Source organism: Schistocerca nitens, chromosome 7 (assembly GCF_023898315.1).
Source record: "Schistocerca nitens isolate TAMUIC-IGC-003100 chromosome 7, iqSchNite1.1, whole genome shotgun sequence".
Taxonomy (NCBI): domain Eukaryota; kingdom Metazoa; phylum Arthropoda; class Insecta; order Orthoptera; family Acrididae; genus Schistocerca; species Schistocerca nitens.
Window position 1 is genome coordinate 467603598 of NC_064620.1, and position 25909 is coordinate 467629506.

The 25909-nt window shown below is 40.8% G+C and overlaps 1 protein-coding gene across 2 annotated transcripts in view; it reads right to left on the bottom strand.

Moving 5' to 3' along the window:
* Window positions 1-8582: 8582 nt before the first annotated feature.
* LOC126195058 (protein Spindly-like) overlaps window positions 8583-25909 on the bottom strand; it is a 138913-nt gene continuing 121586 nt past the window's right edge. The window contains exon 9 of one of the 2 annotated variants that reach the window (XM_049933504.1): window positions 8583-9843. In XM_049933504.1, coding sequence (XP_049789461.1) covers window positions 9677-9843 — 167 coding nt within the window. In that variant the 3' untranslated portion in view covers window positions 8583-9676. The remainder of the gene's footprint in view (window positions 9844-25909) is intronic. The other variant, XM_049933505.1, reaches the window with a different exon arrangement.

Consider the following 25909-nt stretch of genomic DNA (forward strand, 5'->3'; position numbering starts at 1 on the left):
CTATTCATACAGAGTTTTCCTTACAAGTCTTTGTACAAGTGCGTAAAATTTTACATGACTTACACAATGAAATTGAAACATAACAATAATTTGCTCCTTATAGCTAGACAAACATTTTAACATTAACTGACACACAAGGGCTAGTACATTTTGCTTATATACAAATTTATACATGAATTTGTCACATTTTCAATATCTGCATAACAATACTTAAATACAATGGAATAACATTTAAGGAGGTGTTTTTTGTCTTCAAAAGTCATAAGGCAACATTCCCGTGACAAGTTATTTCATATCAATTTTCATCATTATTAAATCATTTACATTAACAACTTTTATGATGAGGTAGTGCCTCCTTTAACTTTTAAAATCATGCTGTAGTCTTTATTTACATGAATAATTTACAAAACATGTTACATGTAACCACAGAAGTAACATATGCAATCTGATGATATGCATGAACTACTACCATCACCTCATTTAACTCAAGCGTTTTTAATTCCAAATTGCTAACAAAAGGAATAGGGAACTTCACTCTTGCATGTCCAATGCAACTAAGCATAACTACACTTAGCTACACCTCTCTGAAATCGACCCGGAGGTTGTCTACAAATTGACAGGGAGTTATGACAAGGAATGGAAGCAGTTATCTCCTGCTGGACATCGTTCACATATCTCTCAATAATTGAGCCACAGAATCTGTGAAAACTTGTTTGAGTTTTGCGTCAAACCTTACTTGGTGTCTGCCAAATCTTTTACTTGGTGTCAGCAGCACTATAGATAAAATTCTAACATCATTGTGTCATACAAGTTTATTAATGTCATTTGCTTAAAAGTACCTGTAATTATTGTACTTCAGTGTACTTAATTCATAGTTTTCACTGCAGGGTACAGCTTCTGTGTACAATATGTAAATATGTTACTACAAAAGTTGTGTCAAAAGAAATATTCATGGAAAGACATTCAGATAAGCCATGATAGGTATAACTGTCTTTAACACTTGTATTTAGAGTTCATATTGTTACTTGCATTCTTCAATGCATGGGCAGTCCAACACCCCCACACCCCCTTGCATTCTATGGTAGTACAGGACCTCTATTTCATTTCCCATCATTTTGTGTACCATAACTGCTTTATATTCACACACAACATTCACACTATCACACTCATATATTCATTCGGCAAGTAATTGTTTTTACTTCATCATTTTCTGACTCTCAGAATTCAATCTTTATTTGTGAGAGTGCAAATATTAACACCATGCGCATCACTTTGATTTACCTTTTCCATCCCTTCCATATTCATACAATGAGTTCACACAAAACTAATAGCTATCTTCTTAGATGAGGCAGCGTCATTATCCCCTCTCATAGCTTATTCAGAGCACAAGCATATCTCTTCAATTATTCATTCTTTCATAGCAAACACGCATTACCTATCTATTATGCTTAGTTTATTTTGTATAGAGCCTAATGTAGATTTCTGTGCATATATTGCAAATAGTAACCTGGTGTGTAGATATCTTCCTGAAGTTAGTTCTTTTTCTTTCCTTCAATGAAAATATTTCCTTGTATTAGTTCTCTCTCATATTAGCTTTACTGTTATAGTGTAAACCTCAGTATTTATTTTAGTAATCAATTTATATTCATAATCTTTCAAAGTATATTCTACCTAGTGTATGATACTAATGTTAGCCGAGTGTCTGTCATGTTAAGCAGTATGTTGGATTCACTTTGTCTTCATGTATGTGCCGAAGTCACTGTCCTGTTATGCAAACTTTTACTGCACTTATACATTGCCTCTCACTGTAATGCTGCATCATTTATTTCTCCCCACCATATTTAGCAATTTGAGGTTGGAAGGTGTATGTATTCGAGTAGTAAATTTTCATTGTGGCAATTAAATTTGTCTTATTACTTATTTCACAACATCCTTTTGTCAATGAACAAAATCTTACATAACTAGTGACTTACCTTATTTCTATTTACACAGCTATAAATAACAAAAGAGAACTCAAACACTGGAAAAACCAGGAAGGAGTGTAACAATATATTTTATCAAGAGAGAAACTTATCCTAATACTAAGTGGACACCTTCCACAATTAATAGTGAAATAATTTCACTCTACTTAAGCACAATAACTTCTTGGGCTGGTTTAACCTTTTGGCAAATCCATTCAATGTACAAATTCCTTTAAGGGGGTATTACACAACAATCTGCCGTGAATGGTACTGGTCTAGCATGTCACCCATCTAGCAGTAGAATAGGTGTAATTACGAAAATAACCAGACACATTATCCGTGCGTGCACACTAGGAAGCGATAACTCGTGCATGCAGAGAAGGGGGTTCCGCAGTGCTTTCTGCGTGTTATTCGCTAGAGGCTAATTTCAAGTTTTAGTGTTGGGGATTTTCCACATTTTTCAGGAATTAGGTTTTCACAAATGCAGAGAATTTCTTTTTTCTTCTTTTCTTTTTGCAGTAGACTTTCTTTTATACCAGCTGGTTGTGAAAGTATTTTTTTCTATTGGCTGTTTCATATTTTAGAAATGCAATGTAGCAAAGAGGCGTTAAGCATCTTTATTCAGGCATACAGCGAGGAAAGTTGTATGCCTGACCCGCTGTATCATAATAAGGTACATCGGCAATTTTTTATTTCTGAGTAGCATGCCTATATCATTGCACAATGATTTTCGATTTGTATCTTAATGCCTTGGCTTATGAATGTTCATGTTTGATTTGACTCATGTCTTGCTTTATTTCAGCCTGCCAGGAAAGAGACTGGCAATGATAGGCAAGAAACTCCGGGTGCAGTTTCATCCAGTGCGACAGACGAGTTTTATGCATATGTGCTAACACAAGTGCACTAACAAAAGTACTGGCCCTTTAAAGTGTGCAAACTGCAGTGATGCACCACAACTTTTGGAATGGCGGACTGTGCTATTCTGTGGCTAAAAGCCAGACTCTTAGAAGATTCCCCAGTCACCAGGAAACACAATGGTACAATTAGACTGGAACATAAAAGGGCTCGTACCAGTATTTTATCGTGATCTAGGCTGGTATGATCACAAAACGTATAAACATGTGATTTGATTCTTACTTTCAAGAAAGTGACCTCCTTCATGACTGCCACACTTGCTAATTCCGTCTTCTGTCACAAACAGCAGCTTCTCAAAACAAGCCATGTCCATCCTTACAAAGTTCCAGAAATCTTGCGGATCTTTGGGCCTCAGTTCTTTCATAAGCAGTCAATATATTCCCCAGCCTTCATCCCTTCTTTTCAGCCAGGGTCGAACCGAACAACATCTTGTTTTCCGTTATTATCGTTCTGCCCAATCCAAAGATTTCCTTCACTGCCAGGGCAATACCTCCAAAAACAAGTGGGTCCTCCATGTGCAAATTGCTGTATGAATGTAAATTTATGTATATATCTAAAAACAAAGATGATGTGACTTACCAAATGAAAGTGCTGGCAGGTCGACAGACACACAAACAAACACAAACATACACACAAAATTCAAGCTTTCGCAACAAACTGTTGCCTCATCAGGAAAGAGGGGAAGGAGAGGGAAAGACGAAAGGATGTGGGTTTTAAGGGAGAGGGTAAGGAGTCATTCCAATCCCGGGAGCGGAAAGACTTACCTTAGGGGGAAAAAAAGGACAGGTATACACTCGCGCACACACACACATATCCATCCACACATATACAGACACAACATGAGGCAACAGTTTGTTGCGAAAGCTTGAATTTTGTGTGTATGTTTGTGTGTCTGTCGACCTGCCAGCACTTTCATTTGGTAAGTCACATCATCTTTGTTTTAGATATATTTTTCCTACGTGGAATGTTTCCCTCTATTATAAATTTATGTATACATATACCTGTGTAACTAAGTGTCATAATATAAAACTAATTGTTTTGTCTGTTATTCAGAACAGAGAGTAACAGTAACTTAGTAAATTATGATAAAAAAATAATATCTTATTAAATAGAACCTTGAGCACTCAGAAATAATTTGATCGAATGACGTACCAATATATCTAATGGTCCCCCTTGTGTTTAGCCTGGTAGAAAGAATAACTTTACAGGAGGTCAGACAGTTCTATTTGCATTTCGCACGTTATTACCTTCTACTGTACATGTGCGCCAGATATATCGCTCGTGGATGGTGTAATAGGTCGACGTGAATCAGTCCACAGTTTAACATATGCACGCTTGGGATGCTGGTGCTTAGGTGTACGGTTTAGGCACATCGTATAATAGGGGCTTTAGATCTTTGGGAGGATAAAGACACTTATCCTTTCCACTTAAGTGTAAGTTGTCTGTTTCCTGTGAAGTACAATGCACTATCAGTTGAAAGTATCTGCCGCTCCGCAGCTCTTGGGAGACAGTTGTCTGTAATTCTTCTAATAATGCAACTGGCAATCACCAGCATCGCTGCATACAACTTAACATACTTGGAAAAAAATTCTCATATAAGGCAATCACATACTTAACACACCCTTTTCCTTTTAGATAATGTCTGGCAGCATTCAATGCAACTAATTCTTTAGGTTTTGTGGGAACTATTGGATACAGTTCAATTAATTTTGATTTGTTGGAGTGTTTTGGCTTCTGACAAGTAATAAATTTTTGAATTACTGGGAGACTTCGGCATCGCATGGTGGGAGAGTAGCAGTACATGGTTACTTTATTGGTGCATTTAGAAACACCATAATGACGCCTATAAGTTTCTAGTGTAAAGAATGAATTTATCTACAAAGTTTCCAGGTAAATACATGCACCATCATTCTTGGTTAAGTGTATTTCAGTGAAATAGTACTCCTTTATAAAAGTGTGTGTGTGTGTGTGTGTGTGTGTGTGTGTGTGTGTGTGTGTGTGTGTGTGTGTGTCATACAAAGATGATGTAACTTACCAAACGAAAGCGTTGGTATGCTAATAGACACACAAACAAACACACAAAATTCAAGCTTTCGCAACCCACGATTGCTTCATCAGGAAAGAGGGAAGGAGAGGGAAAGACGGAAGGATGTGGGTTTCAAGGGAGAGGGTAAGGAGTCATTCCAATCCCGGGAGCGGGAAGACTTACCTTAGGGGGAAAAAAGGGACAGGTATATACTCACACACACACACACACACACACACACACACACACACACACACACACATATCCATCCGCACATATACAGACACAAGCAGACAATGTCAAATTGACTAAAAACATAAAAGAAGCTCATTTCGAACACCCGATATTTTAGAGGTGATTGGGAGAAATGAAGACACCCTGCTGCACATCGCCTATTTGTATGTGCAGGTAAAAAAAAGTTTACACGAAAAAGATGGACCACACAGCCGAACTGCGACAAACAAGTACCTGCTGTACGGTCCGCAGAGTCTCTGTGTAGGGGTTGAGAAGAACAAGGAAACTTCATGTAGTAATCTGTGCTCCTTAGTGTCTCTGTTGATTGTAAAAAGACTAATGGAAAATTGAGTATAGATTTCTATATTCATTCATGTATTGGACTCGTTTCAGACTAGAGACTTTTGAGTTAGTTGAAGTCTTGGCTATGAACGAAGCAAGACACATGTATGTTATTTGAATATGTGTAAATGAGTAATGTTTAAGGAATAAATTAGCTTGCAGAAGTTATTGTCTGTGAAAGGTGAAAATATGTAGTGATTGAACTGAAAAGTATTTTACGTGTACCAAAATTATTTCAAGGATAGAGAAGTATTTTAATAAATTCTTTTAACCAGCTATAGTCTTTGGAGAAGAAACTTTTGGGAGATTGACGTAGCTGATTACCCAGAGAAGAGGATCGGCTACACACGACATGCAAGTTAACTGAATTAAAGGGCATGTGTGCCTTGCAACCCAATACCACACTGTCTCTTGTCGTCCGAAAACCGTTCGAAAACAATAGCCAAGATACTTAGTTTTGCAAGGCAGAACTCTTACTGAATGTAATCAGTTGTGTGCCATAATAGAGCGTGAAGCTTTCTCTCTATTGTAGGCTTTTAAGAAATTAAAATGTTATTTGTGGGGAAAACGTGCCAAATTCTACTGTGATCACCAAGCACTTTCTTTTCGCTTGATGTGCAAATTGCTACACAGAAGACCAGGCAAGTTGGTGTATTTGCTTGCAGGAATTCAGATTCGATGTAGTGTATATCAAAGGTAAACAAAATATAATTGCTGACACCTTGCCGAGGCTAACTGAATTTTTAGATTTTGCAGAACAGAATTCTGAAATTGTTTCCTACTTGTGCAAGGCAAAACACACCGACCCTATTATGTAAAAATAAGCAATAGCCTGAGGTAATTGCAAGAAGAAGAAGATCCACACTGGATATAGCTTAGACTAACAATGTCAAGCTATATATATATATATATATATATATATATATATATATATATATATATATATGGGCTTCACTTTTTTTGTAGTGTACACAGAAATTTCATTCTCCATCCAAGCATATCCTTTTATAAGCCTTTCTCTTGGCAATATTATTTGTTTCATGTCACAAAGAAAACAAAAGATAAGCAATAAAGCAGAAAATTTTTATGCCCTGTTTTATATATTTTAATTACTTCAGTTAAAAGCAAACAATGGAAAAGCCAGGATGGAATGTAAATTTGCTACTCACCATATAGTGGAGATGCTGAGTCACAGATAGGCATGACAGAAAGACTGTCACGAATTAAGCTTTCGGCCAGTAAGGCCTTCATCAAAAATAGAACAAAAACAAACACACACATTATATATTTGTCTGATGTACACACAACACATCCACCCAGAATCATGGATGGGAAAGACAGCTAGTTGAAGAGTGAAAAATTTGATATCAGCTTAAGGAAACTTTAGAATACAGATATATGTACATATCTCTTTTCGTACATATCTCTATTTGGCACAGAGATTTTTTTATATCATTTTTACTCCACACAATGTTCCGAAACTTATTAAATGACACATACTTTAAGGCTATACCAAAATAAGATCTATAACAACATCTATTGTAAGCTGTTCCCTTTAGAGATTAGCAACACTTTCCTAGAATCCTCCCCATAAAATGAAGTCTACCATTTACCTTCCATAACATCAACCTTACATGCCCATTCTAGTTTATATCACTTTGTTATGTTGTGCCTAGATATTTAATCGATGTGACTGTGTCAAGCGGCACACCACTAATAATATATTCAAACATTACACAACTGTTTTTCCTATTCACCTGCATTAACTTACATTTAAAGCAAGCTGCCATTCATCACACCAAATAGAAATTGTCACAAATCATTGTGTATAGGTCTACAGTCACACTACAATGACACTTTCCCATACAATGCTGCATCACCAGCAAATGGTCGCAGATTGTCGCTCGCCCTGTCAGTTACAGCGTTTATGAATACAGGATGTTTCAAAGTCTCTGCATCATACACTTAGGGGTGCTAGATGATGTGATGGGGAGCAACTTTTGCTGGACACAGAATGTTAGCCGATACATTCAGATAATGCTAGGCATCTTTATATTGGATTTGTTGGCTCTGGGACGAAGTTCACTGAACTAGCCAGGTCTACTACCCAGGTGTCCTGCATCTCCATACTACCTACCCTATTACATTGAAAATGTGATTTTAAACAATTAGTCCCGAGTGAGTCTCGCTAAGTGGAGTAAGTTATTTTAGAAGCGAATCCAGAGCTCAGTCTAGCCCGTTTCATGGGGAGCAGATACCTAGATTACATGCAACACACATACTGCATACACAACCACAGAGGGCCTATACTTTATCTCTCAGGGGTATAACCAATAATAAATTATGGCTAGCATTGTCACGACGTGTCAGCCAACATTTTCTCTCTACAAAGGTTGTTTCCAATGACGTGATCATCTCCCCTAGATGTCTGGTGTAAGGCTCTGAAACACACTTTGAAGACACCAAGAGTGGTCCTATAAGATTTTCCTGTGGCAGTCCTCCTCGCAATACCTTTACATTTGATGAACACTCGTTATCCAGAACAATATGCTGGGTTCTTTTATTGAAGAAATCTTTGAGCCACTTGCATGTCTGCAAACCTATTCCATGTACTCAAACATTAACAGTCTGCAGTGGGGGACTGTGTCAAATATTTTCCAGAAACATAGGAATATGGACTGTCTATTGCCTTTTACCATGGTTCATTGGATATTATCTAAGGAAATGGCCATCTGAGTTTCACACAAATAATTCTTTTTAAATATTTGAGAGAAGCTTTTCTGTCTCAAGGAAATTTATGATAATCAAAGTTAGAATATGCTCAAGAATTCTGCAGCAATTCAATGTTAAGGATAAAGGATGGGGAGAGGGGCAGAATTCCCCTGGTAAATCAGTCTGTGTGTAAATATGTGTGTGTGTGTGTGTGTGTGTGTGTGTGTGTGTGTGTGTGTGTGTGTGTGTGTGTGATACACTAACCATAAGCAATATGCTTGATTGCAATTTTTAAAAATCAATAATTTATACGGAATAATATTCATATAATTAATAAACTTTGAAATATTAAGTACAGGGTGTTTAAAAATGAATATAAGTGTTTTAAGGCTTTGTAGCATATATTACTTTCACCTTACAGTTATAAATAATACACCAAATGAAGGAGGAACACAAACACTTTTTCTTACAATTATTCAGTGTGAACATCGATCATACATCGAGTCGATAGGCGAGTTGATCTGAAGTTTTTGAACACTTTGCCCATCAGTCTCTTTACAGATGTAAAAATTACTAATAATTCTTGCTTGCTGACATTTTCACATTCTTATTCTAACCAAAAGTACACCAATCTCTGTTACTAACCACAGTGGGTTCTTTCCAGCCTTATAATCCAGTAACTCGGCACATACTTCTCCACAACATGATTTACAGTCATGTTTCAACTTTGCCCATAATCCATACATTTTCTGTCATATCTGAACTAATAATGCCCATTCGCTGTTTAAGTAGGATGCTAACAATTGCATAGCAGCTCTTTCTACCATAAGAACATTTCCCATTAGCTTTCTTGATGGATTTATTAACCTTAGTAACCACTCTCACTCTGATGACAGAATGATCACTAATCAATGTCTTTCTGGCACTATTCGTAAGGTCAACCTGTTCATACCTACAAGGTCGGCAATATTTTCATGGCACATGAGTCTTCGAACTATCTGCTCCAGACACTTTTCAGAAAATGTTATCAAAACTCCTTCCCAATACTGTCCGTCCGTACTACATGCACTGAATTATAGGCATTCCAGTCTACACTCAGTACATCAATTCACCACACAACACATGATATTAATTCACAAGCTAAAAGGCAGGGACCTGGCTTTTGTCATGGATATAAAGTCAAAGAACAACTCCAGTTATTTCGCATACACGAAGCATTCTCGGAAGTAGAAATTAAATGAAAAGCCAGAGAAAGTGTCTTATAATGAACCGGCTTCCATGATAATGGCAACCAAGGAGAAATATTCAAAAACTTTATGTAATATTCTCATTTCTACTAGTTTAATACAATATCATGGAATAAACATTATGTTAAATTCTAGAAATACTTAAAGGTCTCTCTCTCTCTCTCTCTCTCTCTCTCTCTCTCTCTCTCTCTCTCTCTCTCTCACACACACACACACACACACACACACACACACACACACTAGCTAGAAGTCAAGTAAGGTATTTTGTTAGTTTCTTTTTTGGCAACAAGTTTTTTCGAAGAGGGTTCAATTGTTTCTGGAGCAAATCGGCACTTCTTTTTGTTTTGAATTTCCTGTGGAAGTGAACTTTCAACAACTGGAATCAGATCCTCCTCTTTATGTTCACCTACAAAAGAACAAAAATTACAAATTACAAAAATTCATAGTGAATGTGTTCACTTCTTTCATTGGGTATCTACTTATGCGTAGTTTTCATTAAGGAAAATCAGAAAATAACCACTTTCAAATAAAAACGTAGAACTTCCGACAAATAAAATTTACTTGTCATCTAGAAATTCTAAGTGTGTAATGTAAAATAAGATGAATGATTTATTTTTACATCAACACAGAGTGCAAAACATTGCACACTGAATATAGTTACCTGATGATGATGATGATTGTTATTATTTGAGGTGCAAGGAGAGGAGAGGTGGGGAGGGGAGGAGGAAGAGGGAGGAGGGGGGAGAGGGGAGGAGGGGGGAGGGGGGAGAGAGGGGGGAGGGGGGGAGAGAGGGAGAGAGGGGGGAGAGAGAGAGAGAGAGAGAGAGAGAGGGAGAGAGGGGGAGGGGGGGAGAGAGGGAGAGAGGGGGGAGAGAGAGAGAGAGAGAGAGAGAGAGAGAGAGAGAGAGAGAGTCGAGTAGATGGGTTTACAGGAAGGTGCATTTGCAGTGAAACAATTACTAAGTGATAGAACTGAAACAGTAGAACGTTCAGTTACAGGTAAATTATTGTTGAGAAAGTAAACGTGGGCAGTACAAATTAGCTTAACACAAATTCATATTCACTCACAGAGTAGTATTGCTATACTTCTCATTTTCTATATATTATTCCAATTCCCACATGATTACATGAACGGAAAGTTGATAAGCCCAGCACACATTTAGTTTCCATTAACAAATGATGGTTTTTGTATATCAAAGGTGTTAAAAGTATTTAAAAGCACCAGTGACGCACTCTTGCAATAATCCTAATCCATATGCTCCATAAAATAAAACTGCAGTCAAAAGACGGGCAATTAAATGTGACATGCAAAACTGAGGAGTTACGAAATTTCATCCTGCTTGACCAAGCTAAGTGTTTCCTGGGGGTAACTATGACATTTTTAAACCAAATGACACAGTGAGGTATATGATAAGTACAATGTATCACACTCAACAAACAGAAAAGCACGCATCCAACAGAACAACATTGCATGTGTATGGGAAAACAAATTTGTTCCTTATTTTCAGTTATCTTAAGAAGCCTTTGTCCACTCATATGGAGGAGAATTCCCATGTTGCTTCCATTCACATCACAGTACATGTGACAGTGCTAACTTCATTACTAGGCACTAAATTTACTACATATATTTTGCTCATGCAGTTTGTCAGCGCCCATTAAAACTTTAGACTTGCCCTTGATTCTTCCTGTCTCTGAAATGATCATCTAGTTGTAAGAGGACCTATAGATTACCGTGGACTCCATATCGTAGTGCCACTTGGGGGTTTTCACCCTTTGAAAATTCTTACTAGACATGAATCAAGCAGCAAGTGAGAGAAAATGATCGTGGATTCAGCGGAGCGAGACAATGATATTACCAGGACAAAATCTGCGGCCGGAACACACATATGAGAGGAAGATTCGCTGGGACAACGCATGAAAGTACGCCCGCCGCCGTTCCTGGCCGATAAACCGGAACTTTGGTTCTCCATGCTAGAACTGGCATTCATGCATAATCGGGTAACTGATGAACGGAAAAAGTTCATGATTGCGGCAAACAGTCTGGACGCCAGGGCAGCGATATTGGTTGAAGAGATAATTAGATGGCCGCCGGAAACGCAGCAATATACACTGAAGGGCTTTTTAATAAGCTGGCTTACTAAACTGCTAGATCAAAGAATCTGCCAGGTGTTGCGAGGTGAACATAGAGGTGACAGAATTCCCTCTAAATATTGGAGGCATTTGCGTGGAATCGTGGCGGAAAATGAATTTTCGAACACTACACTTCATTCCGTTTGGGCAGCACAGCTTCCGTCTGCAGTAAGAGCAGCTGTGGCAGCGAATAACGGATACGATATACAAAGCACTACTCCAACTCACCGACAGGGTACATGCGATGGTTGAACCAACAAATTCTCTCAGTATAGCAAAGGTGGAGGCGATGACGGAAGAATACGAAGCGGCGGCGATTAATAGGCAGCGGCAACTAATAAGCAGCGGCGCGCTGTTACTGGTATACAACTTCAAAAACTCGAGGAGCAGCTAGACGGATTGCAGAGGCAGATGGAGGTGTTGAGAGCTACCGGTTCGGAGGTCCTGCCGACACACAATGACAGCGGAGATGCCGGGAAGGAGCAGCTGTGTTGGTATCATCGACGATTCGGGGAGCGAGCCCTCAAAGTGCATTCTACCGTGCAGTCACGCTCGCCGCGTAAATAACATGGAGACTGTAAGTAGAGATGTTTCTTTATTAACGGTATCTCGGCGACTTTATGTTCGGGATGTGACGGCTTCGCGTTATTATTTGATAGACACGGGGTCTTATGTCAGCACTTGGCCAAAGGGGTAATGTACTTCCCTCAGTGACAGCACATCGTTTTGCCTCAAGGCTGCAAATAAACAGCCCATAATGACATATGGCAGTTGTGTCAGAGAAGTGAATTTAGGATCTAGTATTACTTGTCATAGGACTTTTGTCATTGCAGATGTGGCAGAGTGCATATTAGGAGCAGATTTTGTATATTCATTCGGTATTGCGGTGGACATTCGGTTATCGCAGCTTAGAAGGGGCTAAGAGGTGGTGCAGGGTCATGTAGGAATAATCACAGAGAAGGTACACGGTTCGGTTGGAGTGACAGAAGTATGCTGACTTAGAGAACTGTCAGCGCAGCCGATAGCCATGGTGGCCCATCATACAATTCACCACATAAACACCGTGCCCGGGCCTCCGGTCTCCCTCAGACCGAGAAGGTTGGCCTCAGACAGATTTGCGGACACAAAAGCTGAGCTCGAAGAGATGTTGGAAATGGGAGTGATACAAAGATCTGATAGTGCATGGGACTCGCCTCTATATTTAGCGTGGAAGAAAGACGGAAGTGGGAGACCTTGTGGTGATTATAGGTTGTTGAATGCCCGTACAATACCTGATCAGTATCCGGTTCCCAACATTTGCGACTTTACAAATAAATTGGCTGGAGCTGAATGTTTCAGTGTAGTCGACTGTAAAAAAGCATACCACCAAATACCGGTGGCTGACAGTGACATACCGAAGACAGCAGTCACTAAACCTTTCGGTCTTTACGACTTTTTCGCATGCCATTTGGTTAAAAAAACGCTGCACAGACATGGCAACGTTTCATCGATGAGGTGCTGCGAGGGCTGGATTTCACTTTCGCCTATTTAGACGATATACTTGTGTTCTCAGCGACAGCAGCCCTCCACGAAGAGCAACTCTGGACAGTTTTCGAGAGGCTACGTACTTACGGTGTAGTGGTGAATGACACCAAATGTAGTTTGCGTAAAGATCGGGTGACTTACCTGGGTCACACAGTCTCAGCAGCTGGTATCCATCCTTTGGAGGAGAAGGTCGAGGTTATACAGCAGATGCCTTGTCTGTTCGATTTGCAACAGTTGTGGGGGTTCCTAGGTGTTTTAAATTTTTACCGCAGACATCTGCCAGGATCTGCGGCTTTACAAGTGCCACTCAAAGAGGCTTTGGCGAGCACGAACACAGGTAAAAATCAGAAGCTACAATGGACATCAAGCATGCAGTGCACGTTCGAGCGGATCAAGGAAAGCCTAAAGCAAGCGGTTTTACTAGTTCACCCAGAGAAAGATGCGAAGCTAGCTATTATTGTTGACGCAAGTCAGGTGGCGATTGAGGCAGCATTGCATCAGTGGACTGCTGGTCACTGGCAGCCTTTAGGATACTTCTCCAAGAAACTCACAGACCCACAGCGGAATTGGAGTGCGTACGATAGAGAGCTGCTGGCTGCTTATGAAGCCATAAGGTATTTCCAGCCTTACGTGGAAGCCAGACCATTTACATTGTTTACAGATCACAAATCGCTCACTTTTGCATTCTGCAAGCGTTCGGATACTTTGTCACCTAAACAATTCAACTGAAATATATAAGCCAGTTTACTACTGATTTACGACATATTAATGGGGCAGAGAATATGGTGGCAGATTACTTCTCACGTGTTGCGGCAATAAAGTATTCAGTGAACTATGCTACAATGGCGAGAGAGCAGAAGGATGATGCACAACTGCAAGTTTCTCGGCAGAGCACGCCCACCGGGTTTAAGTTAAGAAAACTTTGTCCAGAAGGTGAGACAATACAGTTATGGTGCAATACCTCACAGGGATGGCCTAGACCTTATGTGCCGGAGAGTTTGCGCCGGGAAGTATTCGAAGGGGTACATGGTTTGGCTCATTCGGGACCCAGAGCAAGCGTAAAATTAATGACTGAGCATTTCATGTGGCCAGGAATTAAGAGAGACTGTTGGAAATGGGCGCAGACGTGTCTGGATTGTCAGCGATGTTCATGCCCGCCAAAGCCTCCGTGAATGGCGCTTGTAAAGCCGCACATCCTGGCAGATGTCTGCGGTAAAAATTTAAAACACCTAGGAACCTCCGCAACTGTTGCAAATCTAACAGACGAGGCATCTGCTGTATAACCTCGACCTTCTGATCCAAAGGACGGATGCCAGCTGCTGAGACTGTGTGAAGAAGCCAGTGGGTAAACTTCAGGGGCCAACTGGTCATTTCGAATATGTGCATCTGGATATTGTTGGACCCTTGCCAATGTCTGAAGGCTATCGATATCTATTGACAGCAACTGACAGATTTATGAGACGGGCAGAAGCAATCCCCATTTCAGACATATTAGCAGAGGCAGTCAGCTGGACGTTCTTGACGACGTGGACAGCACGGTTCGGATGTCTGGTACATGTCACGACGGACCAAGGACGTCAGTTCGAATCATCCTTATTCCTGGAGATGGCAAACATGTGCGGGTTCCGCTGTCACCGTACCACAAGTTATCACCCGGAAAGCAACGGCATGGTAGAGCGCTGGCACCGAACACTTAAGGCCGCATTAATGTGCCATGGCAAGAATTGATCAGCAGCATTGCCACTAGTGTTACTAGGCTTACGCACTGTTTTCAAACCTGATCCCGGAGCATCTACAGCGGAATTAGTATACGGGGAAACCTTACGCCTCAGAAGAGTACAGGCGAGATGGACTTACTGTACTTGTTAACAAGAGGAAGGGCTCAACTGGCCGAGCTTAGGCCACAACCAGTGACATGGCATGGTGTTAGGCCATCGTTTGTACATAGAGAATTGAGCAAATGCTTGCACGTAATGTTGCGAACCGACGCAGTCAGAACTCCATTGCAGCTGCCATATATGGGACCTTATAAAGTACTACACCGTACGGACCAGGCCATGACTATCCTAGTTTGCGATAAGAGTGTTATTGTGTCAATAGACCGGGTGAAGGTGGCTCACTTACTGCTAGAAGATGTAAGACAAGAAGAGGAGGTGGGCCTAAAGCAAGACGAGGGGACCCTGCAGGGTGCAATGGATGGTAGGACAGCGAGCCGGATGAAGCTGCGAGAGGATACGACGATCGAGGAAGTACAGCTGGAAATTTGCACAAGAACCAGGCGAAGGGTTCGGTACAAGTTTTTGCACATTCCTGGAGCTCCGCCGTTCAGGGAGGGGGCTATGTGGGAGCACGCAGACGAATAGTTGCATGTGCACAATACAGGGGCAGCGGCAAAGACTCCAGTGTGCACATAATCATTTACTCTTTGCTTTGTGTTTGTTTTTGTCTAAGATGTTCTATGTTAATGTCTGGCTCATTGCTTCACAATAAAGTTGAACGAGTCTATCATTAATAGAATGGAGCTACGTAGTGGCTACAGACCCTTGGCAGTGCAGTAAATATATGCTTCCGAAACAATGCACACAAAAGAATCAACCATTAATGCCACATATTTTGATACTTAAAAACTCACTCATCACAACCTACAGGATACTTCCCGTTGACCGAAAATCATGAAATTCGGCAAGAAGCAAGGTATCACACTAGAACCACAGGAAAAAATATTGGAAATTGTTACTCTGTAATTATGTCACATGACGAAACATTTTTATCATTTGTTATCAGACACTGTCCATATGTTGGTTAACATTCCTTTTTCTCAGGTACACTTAGACATATCAAGCTGAAATTCATGTAGCACACTGAAGTAAGTATTCCCTTAATGGTTTAAAAAGCCCCTCATCTGGTTCAGATTCATTGATGACATCTTTGAAATATGGACACAGTGAGGACATCCTATACACATTCCGCCAAGGACCTCAACACCTTCTCCCCCATTCGCTTCACCTGGTTCTTCCCTGATGTTGACTTCCACCTCAAAGGTGACTACATCAGTATTGGTTAAAAACAGTCCTGGTTGCAATGTTAGTTTTTTATTTTTCAACGACGCATTTCACCTTATTTAGGCATCTTCAGGTTATCTTTTCTAGATGGACGCGAGAGGCACCAAGATCTGCATAACGCGTTCCCATTCACAGGAGCGAGTAACAGTAAGATGGGGGCTCAGGTAGTAAGCATCTGTACCTCCATCCACATCACACCTACCAACCACCAACAATATCTCCACTTCGATAGCTGCCACCCATTCCACAACAAGAAGTCCCTTCCATACATCCTATCCACCAGGAGCCACTGCTCTCCGTAGTGACAAGCAGTCCCTCTCAAAATATGCCCAGAGTCTCACTGAGGCCTTTACAGACCACAATTACTCTCCCAATCTTGGACAAAAACAGATCTCCCATGTCTTATCTCTACAGACGCTCACCACCTCCCGAAGTCCCACTGTCTGCCTCAGAGGTGTGTACCGCTTGAGACTCGGTACTACCCAGGACTGCAGGAACTGAATCACATTCTCCAACAGTATTTTGACTATATCTTGTTGTGCCCTAAAGAGAGGAATGTCCTACCCACTATCCTCCCCACACCTCCCACAGTGGTATTCTGGCACCCACCAAATTGTGCAATATCCTCCTCCTCCTCCCTATACAACCCCTGCTCCCAACCCCTTGCTCCATGGCTCATACCCCTGTAATAGTCCTAGATGCCCACCACCACCACCACCACCACCACCACCACCACCACCACCACCACCACCACCACCTATTCCAGACTGGTCACAAGTATCACCTATGCCATGAAAGGGATGGCTACCTGTGAAACCAGTCATGTGATCTATAAGCTAGATTGCAACCACTGTGATTTGTTTTACAGGGGCATGACAACCGCATGAATGGACAAACTGTGGCCAAGAAATAGTTCGATCACGCAGTTGCTGAGCATGCTGTCCATCACGATGTTGTTCTCCATTTTAATCACTGATTCACAGGCTGCGCCATCTGGATACTTCTATAAAATCAGCTTTCTGAATTGAGCAGGTGGGAACTCTCCCTGCAATTTATCCCATGTTCCCGTAACCCTGCTTGCCTCAGTCTTCTATTACATTGTCCTCCACCCACTTATCCCATCCTTGTTCCCACTCCACAGCTTTCTATTCCACAAGCACCCTCAGTCTCTTTACTTTTCAGCTTTTCCACCCTAACCATGCCCTCTGTCTAACCTCTTGACTGTACCCAGATGCCCTACCCTCTCTCCATCTTGTCCCCATTTGGTTCCACAAGCAGCACCTTACTGTACCTCAGCCGTACCCTGCCCTGCCTCCCTCTTCCCACCCCAGCCTCCACCTCACTCCCACCATCCAGGTTGTTTGTCCCATCACATGCAGTTGCTCATAGTCTGGCCTCGACAGACAGACACAGTGGTCATATAGGGTGTCCAGAAAAGGACTCCATGATTTCAAAATTAAATATCTCAAAAACAAAGATCGATAGAGGAATGCAGTAAACAGTATGTTTATTGTGAAAGCTGTAAGAAGTTTATACAGCAGTTTGAAATAATAGTTACAAAAGCTGCTAACAGATGGCGCTGTAATCACCATACGTAATGCCTAGTATAAATAGTGATCCAAAGCCCAGAGCGATCAGTTCCACTGTTGAAACGTGAAAGGAGGTTAGCGTACCGAAGGAAGAGATTAAAACCATGTACTCCATTGAACAACGCGTTTTTCTTATGCTAGAGTACTACAGGTTAGAAGAGAGTCCTACAGCAACAAGGCGAAGTTTTCAAGCACGATTTAATGTTACAAAAGGACCCGATGCGAAAACCATTCGTACGCTCTTCGCAAAATTTCATAGAACAGGCAGCGTAACTGATGATCTAGTGGGGCATGTTGGCCGCAAGCAAACTGCAGTTACGCCTGAAAATATCGCCACAGTTTCTGGAAATATTCAGCGAAATCCAATGTCATCTGTCCGTAGAATTGCATCTGAGACTGGTTTGAAGTGTTCCAGCACGTAGAAAATACTGAGAAAGAGCCTACACATGTTTCCATTCAAAATTCAAACGCACCAGGCCATACCGGTACGAGCTGTGCAACAAAGGGTTGCCTTTGCTAATCAGATGCTCACAATGATTGATAGTGAAGGATTTGATGTTGGCTGCATCTGGTTTACAGACGAAGCACACTTCCACCTGAATGGATACGTGAATAAGCAGAACTGGCGATTTTGGGGTTCCGAAAAGCCATATTGGTGTGAAGTGAAACCCCTGTATTCTCCTAAAGTTACTGTGTGGGCTGCAGTATGCAGCAGAGGCATTACTGGCCCTTTTTTCATTCAAGAAACGGTCACTGGTGCACGTTACGTTGCAATTTTGGAACAATTTGTCGCCACACAGCAAGCGTTAGAGGATCGACCAGGTACTGAATGGTTTATGCAAGATGGAGCCCGACCACATCGGACCGAACAAGTGTTTCGCTTTCTTGAGGAATACTTCGGGAATCGAGTCATTGCTTTGGAATATCCCAAATTTACTGGTTCAGGCATGGATTGGCCTCCATATTCGCCGGATTTGGCTCCCTGTGACTTTTTTTTGTGGGGCACAGTGAAAGACATGGTCTACCCGAAGCATCCCGCCACGCTGGACGAGCTTGAATCGGCTATCTCTGTGGCATGTGAATCCATTTCGGTTGAGACATTGCGAAATGTGATGGCGAATTTCATTCTCCGTTTGCACCACCTCTGTGGTGCCAATGGTGAACATTTTGAAAACATTGATTTTTTGTTTTGTTTTGGTTTTAGGGTGCAAAACCGCTATGGTCATTAGCGCCCGGTCTGGGACTTAGGAAATGGTAAAAAACGAAAATGGAAGACAGCAGCAATGGGAACGAAACTCAAAAAATTGGAGAAACTAAAAGCAGAAGAAAAGCGTAAAAATCCACTACAGAAAGGGGTTGGTTGTCCCCAAAAAGAGCTTCAAATGACTGACGTCATCTCACTGGCACTAATGAACTCGAGAACGCCATCGGCCGAGTGCGTGTCATCTGCTAAAATGGACGATATATCAGGCGACAGCTGTAGACGGGCACGTAACGGAGTAAAATAGGGGCACTCAATTAAAAGGTGTCTTACCGTCCACAGCTGAGAGCAGTGGGGACAGAGTGGGGGAGGATCGCCGCTTAAAAGATGCCGATGGCTAAAAAGACAGTGCCCTATCCGGAGTCTAGTTAAAATTACCTCCTCCCGACGACGCGTTCGGGAGGAAGAGATCCAAGCACAGGGAAGAGCTTTCACGTTCTGCAATTTATTATGGGGAAGTGTCGACCAATGTGCGTGCCATAGAAGAACAACACGACGACATAAAACACTCCGTAGATCGGCGAAGGGAATCGATCGAATAGCTGGCCGAAGAAGAGAGACTGCAGCCTTGGCCACTATATCGGCCACCTCATTGCCACAAATACCAACGTGTCCTGGGAGCCAGAGGAACGCCACAGAGACGCCCCCCCAAATGGAGCAAGCGCATGCAGTCCTGAATCCGGTGGACCAGAGGGTGGAAAGGGTACAGAGCTTGGAGACTGAGGAGAGAGCTGAGAGAATCTGAACAGATAACGTACTGTATCCGCTGATGGCGGCGGATGTAGTGGACAGCCTAGAGAACAGCGTAAAGCTCCGCAGTATAAACCGAACACTGGTCGGGAAGCCGAAATCGATTTGGGGTGTCGCCAACAATTTAGGCACTCCCTACAGAAAACATTGTGATGTAATTGTTTGCAAAGATTGTTTTCATACAATTATTTCACTTATGTATGCTGATATGAGCTGTACAGCGTACAGCGCCATCTGTTAGCAGCTTTTGTAACTATTATTTCAAACTGCTGTATAAACTTCTTACAGCTTTCACAATAAACATACCGTTTACTGCATTCCTCTATCGATCTTTGTTTTCGAGATATTTAATTTTAAAATCAGGGAGCCCTTTTCTGGATACCCTGTATGTATAAGAGCTGCGAGAATGTATGTGTGTATGTTGTCTATTTCAGGAGGAGATGATTCACCTGAAAGCTTATGTGTTTAGTAGTCTTTTTGCTGTGCCTGGCTGTGATAAACATCTCTGCTACATGGTGAGCAGCAATCTATTCATTTCATATACTGTCAAAACCAATGTATATACTTCCTGAATTTACATTTTTCCTACATTCACTTATTTTCAACAACATTAAAATGAAGATGAAATATACACATGTTACCTTTTTTAAAAATCTTCAAATGAATGTCTACATTACCAGCGTATTTTCTTTTGTATATCATCTAATTCCTTATTTTTCAATTAAAATTGATAACATATTAGAGAATTCTTTTTTTTACATTTGGCAACCATTTCCTATGCCAATAAACTGTTTCCATATAATCTTGAAATTTGTAGATGTTGTCTCCATTTTTGTTATGAAATGAGGTTTTTTTTTTTTTTTTTTTTTTTGGTAGTACACCAAGTCAGACCAGAGGAGTATGTTGTTGGTATAAGCAGTGAATAATGCTAATCTCTTCCTGGACAACTTTCAATTCATGAACTGTCCATAGCAAGTCAACTTTTATATCACATTTGAGCCACTTGTCAATCTCACTTCACTCAATAAGGTTAAATTTTTCCATTAGTTGCAACAGTATTGATTACAACTTTACATGAAGTTGAAACCACTTCTGATGAATGAATTTTCAAGCTAAAATTTTCCCACATTGTTTTCCATGTGATATTTGGGTGCGTAAGTTCGACAAGGTTTTGGCTATCTGTCTTCTTTCATTGATCAGTCAAGGTCTTTGTCATTAATACTGTTTTTTGTGACGTGCTATGTTATCAAGGGAACTCTCTTCCAGGTAAAATTCTCTGATACATTTAAGTTTTAAATTTATATTGCTTATGTCAATGGGTGGTTTTATACTTTCAGTGTGCACAATGTTTGGAAAGCTTCCATGTGATGGTGCTTGGCTCCTTGTTAACCACTACAGTGGTTCGTTTTACACACAGTGCAGTCATCTTCCTTCTGATATCCATTTATTCTAAGCTACCCACCTGTCTTGATTTTATGGTCACCCTGTAATTTAGCTTGAAGATATGGCCTGGTCGCACACACCTTCTGGACATTTGTATTGTCTTTTTGGCCTGCAGTTTGATAACTGGATACACACCTCTGAGTCACAATCCTGATTTTTTTTAACCAGTTGTTTTCTATTAAGGCACCTTGTATTTAGTTTGTTGTGTGCTTTCAGTTTTTGGTTGCCATTTACCATTATGATTCCTAGTGTGTCGTGGCTGTTTACCATTTGCACCCACAGTACACCAACAATTCCAAAACCTCTGGCATTTAATATTACACATTTTCCCTAGTTTATTTTTGTTCTAGAGGCTGCACTGTAGTTGTCAATTTCAGTTTTCAGTTTTCCTATATTGTTCTCTTGACTTATGAAAACCATAGCCACACCAGTTAGTTTTCCGTTCAGTCTCCTGAGTAGTGGCTCCAGTCACAACACAAAAAGTGACACTGAAAGCAGACTGCCTTGTGGTACACCCTTCTGTATCTGAATCACCTTTGTTATGTATCTGTTGATACGAGGGTCACTCCAAAAGAAATGCACACATGCAGAATGAAAACTGAATTTTTACAAAAATAGTGTGCATTTCTTTTGGAGTGACCCTCGTATAATCCCTGTAGTGATTTGTTATCAAATTCCAGTTTACTTTTACAGCCCTTTCTTCAAGTCCTATTTGTTTCAGTACCTGTTCTAAATAGTGGAAACTGATACAGTCAACAGCCTCACAAAAGTCAACAGAAAGTACAGCTCATTTTATGTTAGTTATGGCAACTATGAAATAATGTTACAGTATTCAGAAATTAGGGTCATGACAGGTCTCCTTGGAAGGCAGGCTTTATGAATTTTCACTACTTTGTCAAGGAGGGACATCATTCTGCTATAACTGCTGTGGCAATCTTTTTATAATCTAAGTTTAGTAAAGTTACTGGGCAGAAGTTGTATATTTTCTTTGACATTAGATCAATTTCACCCATTTTGGTCCTAATGGGAACAGTGCCTCCTGACATAATTTCATTTAAAATTTCAGTAAAAGTTGCGCCAATGATACTCCACGACTTAAGATAAAACCCTTTTCATATACCGTCTAGTCCAGATATTCTGTGTTGTGGTGGCAACTTGTTGATTAACTCTAAAATGTCTTCTGCCTTAAAAAAAAATTTCCAGAAAAAATTCACTCTTTTCCTTCTTTGTAGCCCTCAAAGTGCTTTTCAACTTTCCCTCACGTACTTGCTTGCTGTCAGTTTCGTGGTCATATTTAGTCTCAGATAGAGTTTACCGCCCACTTGAAGCTGCACTCTCATGCAACCCGACTTGAAGGAGATGTTCCACCAATGCTCGTACCAGCCGCTAAAGGCCTGGTACCCTCTACAGGCTGTGGCCTCATTCAAGGTGGACTTGGGCTCAGCGCAAGGTGTCGAGGTAGTGAACCCTCCCAAACACCACATGCCACGTGCCTATGGGGTTCGGTGCTGAACTCTTCCCTGTTTGATCACTGCTAGTCAGTGAATCCTTGTTACTTTCTTTTCCTCTGTTTAGTAACATACTTAAATTCAATGGGTACTCTTGCCTGCTCTGAGGTCGTTACACAAGGTGGTGCGTGCTGCAGTGCCAGCCAGCTGTGCACACTGCTGAAACAGCACTGGTATGCGAACCACTAGGGGACAGGTGCACATAGCACATTTGAGGGGACACATCACGCATCATTCCGGCCACGATACTCTCCAGTCTCCAAAGCAGAGCAAAAAATGCTGCCAGCTTCAATATACTGCTGACACTCAGCCTGACGTGACACGGGAATGGAATCCATGGATCACAATGTGTGTGTGAAATGTCAACATTCACTTGTCCTGCAGTTCATATTTCAATGCGCAATTTGCTGTGTTTTTCACCCATGAGCCGAGTGATCCACTGTCCACGGTGATCTTTTTTGTTTGTACTGTTCCTGTTGTAAAACACTTTTGTGTGTGTGTGTGTGTGTGTGTGTGTGTGAAGGGGGGTGGGGTGTTTGATGGCCCCTGGGCCGTTGTGTTGTCCAACAGCTTCATGGCCAATGGGTGTCATACGCCTCCACCCTGGGGCGTGGAGGCACTCAAAACTCGCACCATACGCCAGGTGCCACAGCCTCCTGCTCTGGAGCTACAGCACTCTTACCACAACCACTGCATTAGTTTTGAGCCTTTTGTATGGTTAAGCACGTGGCACACAGTTACTGTACAGGTATTGCGTTGCACAATATGAAACACACATTGCATGATATGCAGCCTAGTCAATCTTCTCCTATAGACGTGTTGCCTGTTTCATCATGAGAGTACATTGTTTCAAATTGTCGCTGAATTTTCTGGACAATGTCATTCCGCTTTGTGAGTAAGCTGCCATTTTCCGTTTCCAAGCATTCTGTGAAGTCTATTTATTGTTTATATGGTGTCTGATGAAATGGAACATAGAAGTTGCTACTTAAAGAGATTTGGGTTTTGATTTTATCTTGTGAGTTTCAATTTGTTTGTTTCTGTTTCATGCTCAATAGTTTGGCTGTTATCAAGTTTATTTCTGGATGTATCATATAGCTCTCTCAATAAGTTGTAACAAAAGTCTTCTTATTGTTTCTTGCTTCTTGAGCCCCATAATAACCTAGGTGTTGCCCAAGTTTCCTTTTGGCTAAACTGGTCCACCATTCTGATTTTGACGAATATTTATTGTTTGAGCATAGATAAGCGTGATAAGTGTCACTTATAACATCGAATAATTCGCTGTGTGCGAGGTGTGAAATGTTTAACATCCACGGCCATCTATGTCACTTGGTAAGTTTACAGTTACTGAAAGGGCAGAATGATCATAAAACAGGCCAGAACCACATCAACAGCAAAAATTTGTTCACTTATATTATCAGACACATGCAGTCTATTTAGCTGGCTGCACAAAGTTGAGGCGAGGAAAATATTTTGCTACAATAGAATACTTTAATTCCCAAGAGTCTTTCAGTTTAACATTCTGAACCAACTCGTGTGGCTCTTTGCAGTAGTTAAAATTCGGTGACTGGTATTTTTTGTTGAGCACACAGTTAAAGTCACTACCTATTAACAGGTTGCGGGGACCTGTCTAACAGATAAATATCTTTTTTATTGTGATTTAATGTTAGCCATGAATGTCAAACTTATCTTGCGGCCTAAGTTTATGATTTATGGGAATACCTTCCCTTAATAAAACTACTGTACTTTCTTTCGGAGCTATGTTTATTAATGTATGGAACCCAGGAACTGAAATTTAAAATACTAACTTCCTGTAAGATAAGAATAACTGCTTCTTATTCATAAATGAACTGTTGTTGAAATGCAAATTTTAAATCAAATGTAATTTATAAATTTTCAGAGCCAACATTAAATTAGCTTGAGTTAAAGCCACAGAGAAGATCATTAATGTAGACTGAACAGTTGTTTTCTCATTCCATTTCCACGGGAATTTCTGATTGGGATTCTTTTACACAAGTAGCAACACTGAAGTCTTTGGAGTCCTTGATTTTTCTTTTTCTTCCAGGCTCTGTACACAGTTGGCTGGGTTCTGTACCTACGCCATCCACTCTTAAGAATATCTTGTCCACTGGAAACATCGAAGGATCTTTAACGATATTTAAATCCACCTTTTGTTACACTGGTTTTTGAGTCAGTGTCGCAGATACATTTTTCTCTACAGGCAGTCTACTTCCCCCACCCCTTTCATTTTCTGCTTGTTTGTTGTCACTAACTCCCTCCTCTTATTTGTTTTTGGTGTGGAACTGCCACTCTTATGTTTGTATACAAGCACCAGTTTAATTATTGTGCTTTTTCAGAGTTTGTACTTTTAGCGGTTCTGCATGTTTTGATAGGCCAGATTGCTGTGTAAACAACTGTGGCGTCAACATGGACTGCTTGTTGTGGTTCAAGAGCTGCCTTTGAGTTGGTCGGTGTGGCGTCCTGCATTGCTACCTACCCTGCTGCTGCAGTAGTATCATTCTGTGTGGTCTGTTCGAATTTGGGTATAGTCTGTGTTGCTTCAATCACACATTCAACTCCTCTAATTTTCAGTGGGAGGTGCTTTTCTGATTCCAGTTTTGTGTGCGAGATACTCCGCAGCCAATAATTTTGGCTCTTGTTGTAAAACGTTTCTAGTGCTTGGACCTTCAGGTTTAATCATTTGGTTTTCCATCACGAGATTCCCAATTGCTTCAGTTGTTCCAACTGCTTCAGTTCTCTGCACTGCTCAAATGAATTTCTCACAATGAAAATGCTTGACTTAGACCTTGATTTTTTACCTTTTTCAGATAGTGAAACTGCTATCGTCACAGTGGTTTGAAGATGATAATGAATTAAAGGATTGTTCCAATGCACAATTTAGCTCATGGGTGGTAGAATTCAACAACAAGGGCACTGAAAAACTTGTTACTTGATGTGACAAGAGTGTTGTGTGTAGGAAGCAATTATGTGGACAAAGAACTGACAGTGGTAGCTTTAATTGAATATAATAAAACGTGTCTTTATATACCTGCACTTTTTCTTTATACATTAATGTCATTTACTTTTTGAATATCCTTCTAACACTTGTTTTGAGCTATTAGCATACATTTACAATGAAAAGTAGTATTATGAAATGTAAATGCAACATCTCCAAACACCAGTCCTAATTATCAACTAGATGTGAGGT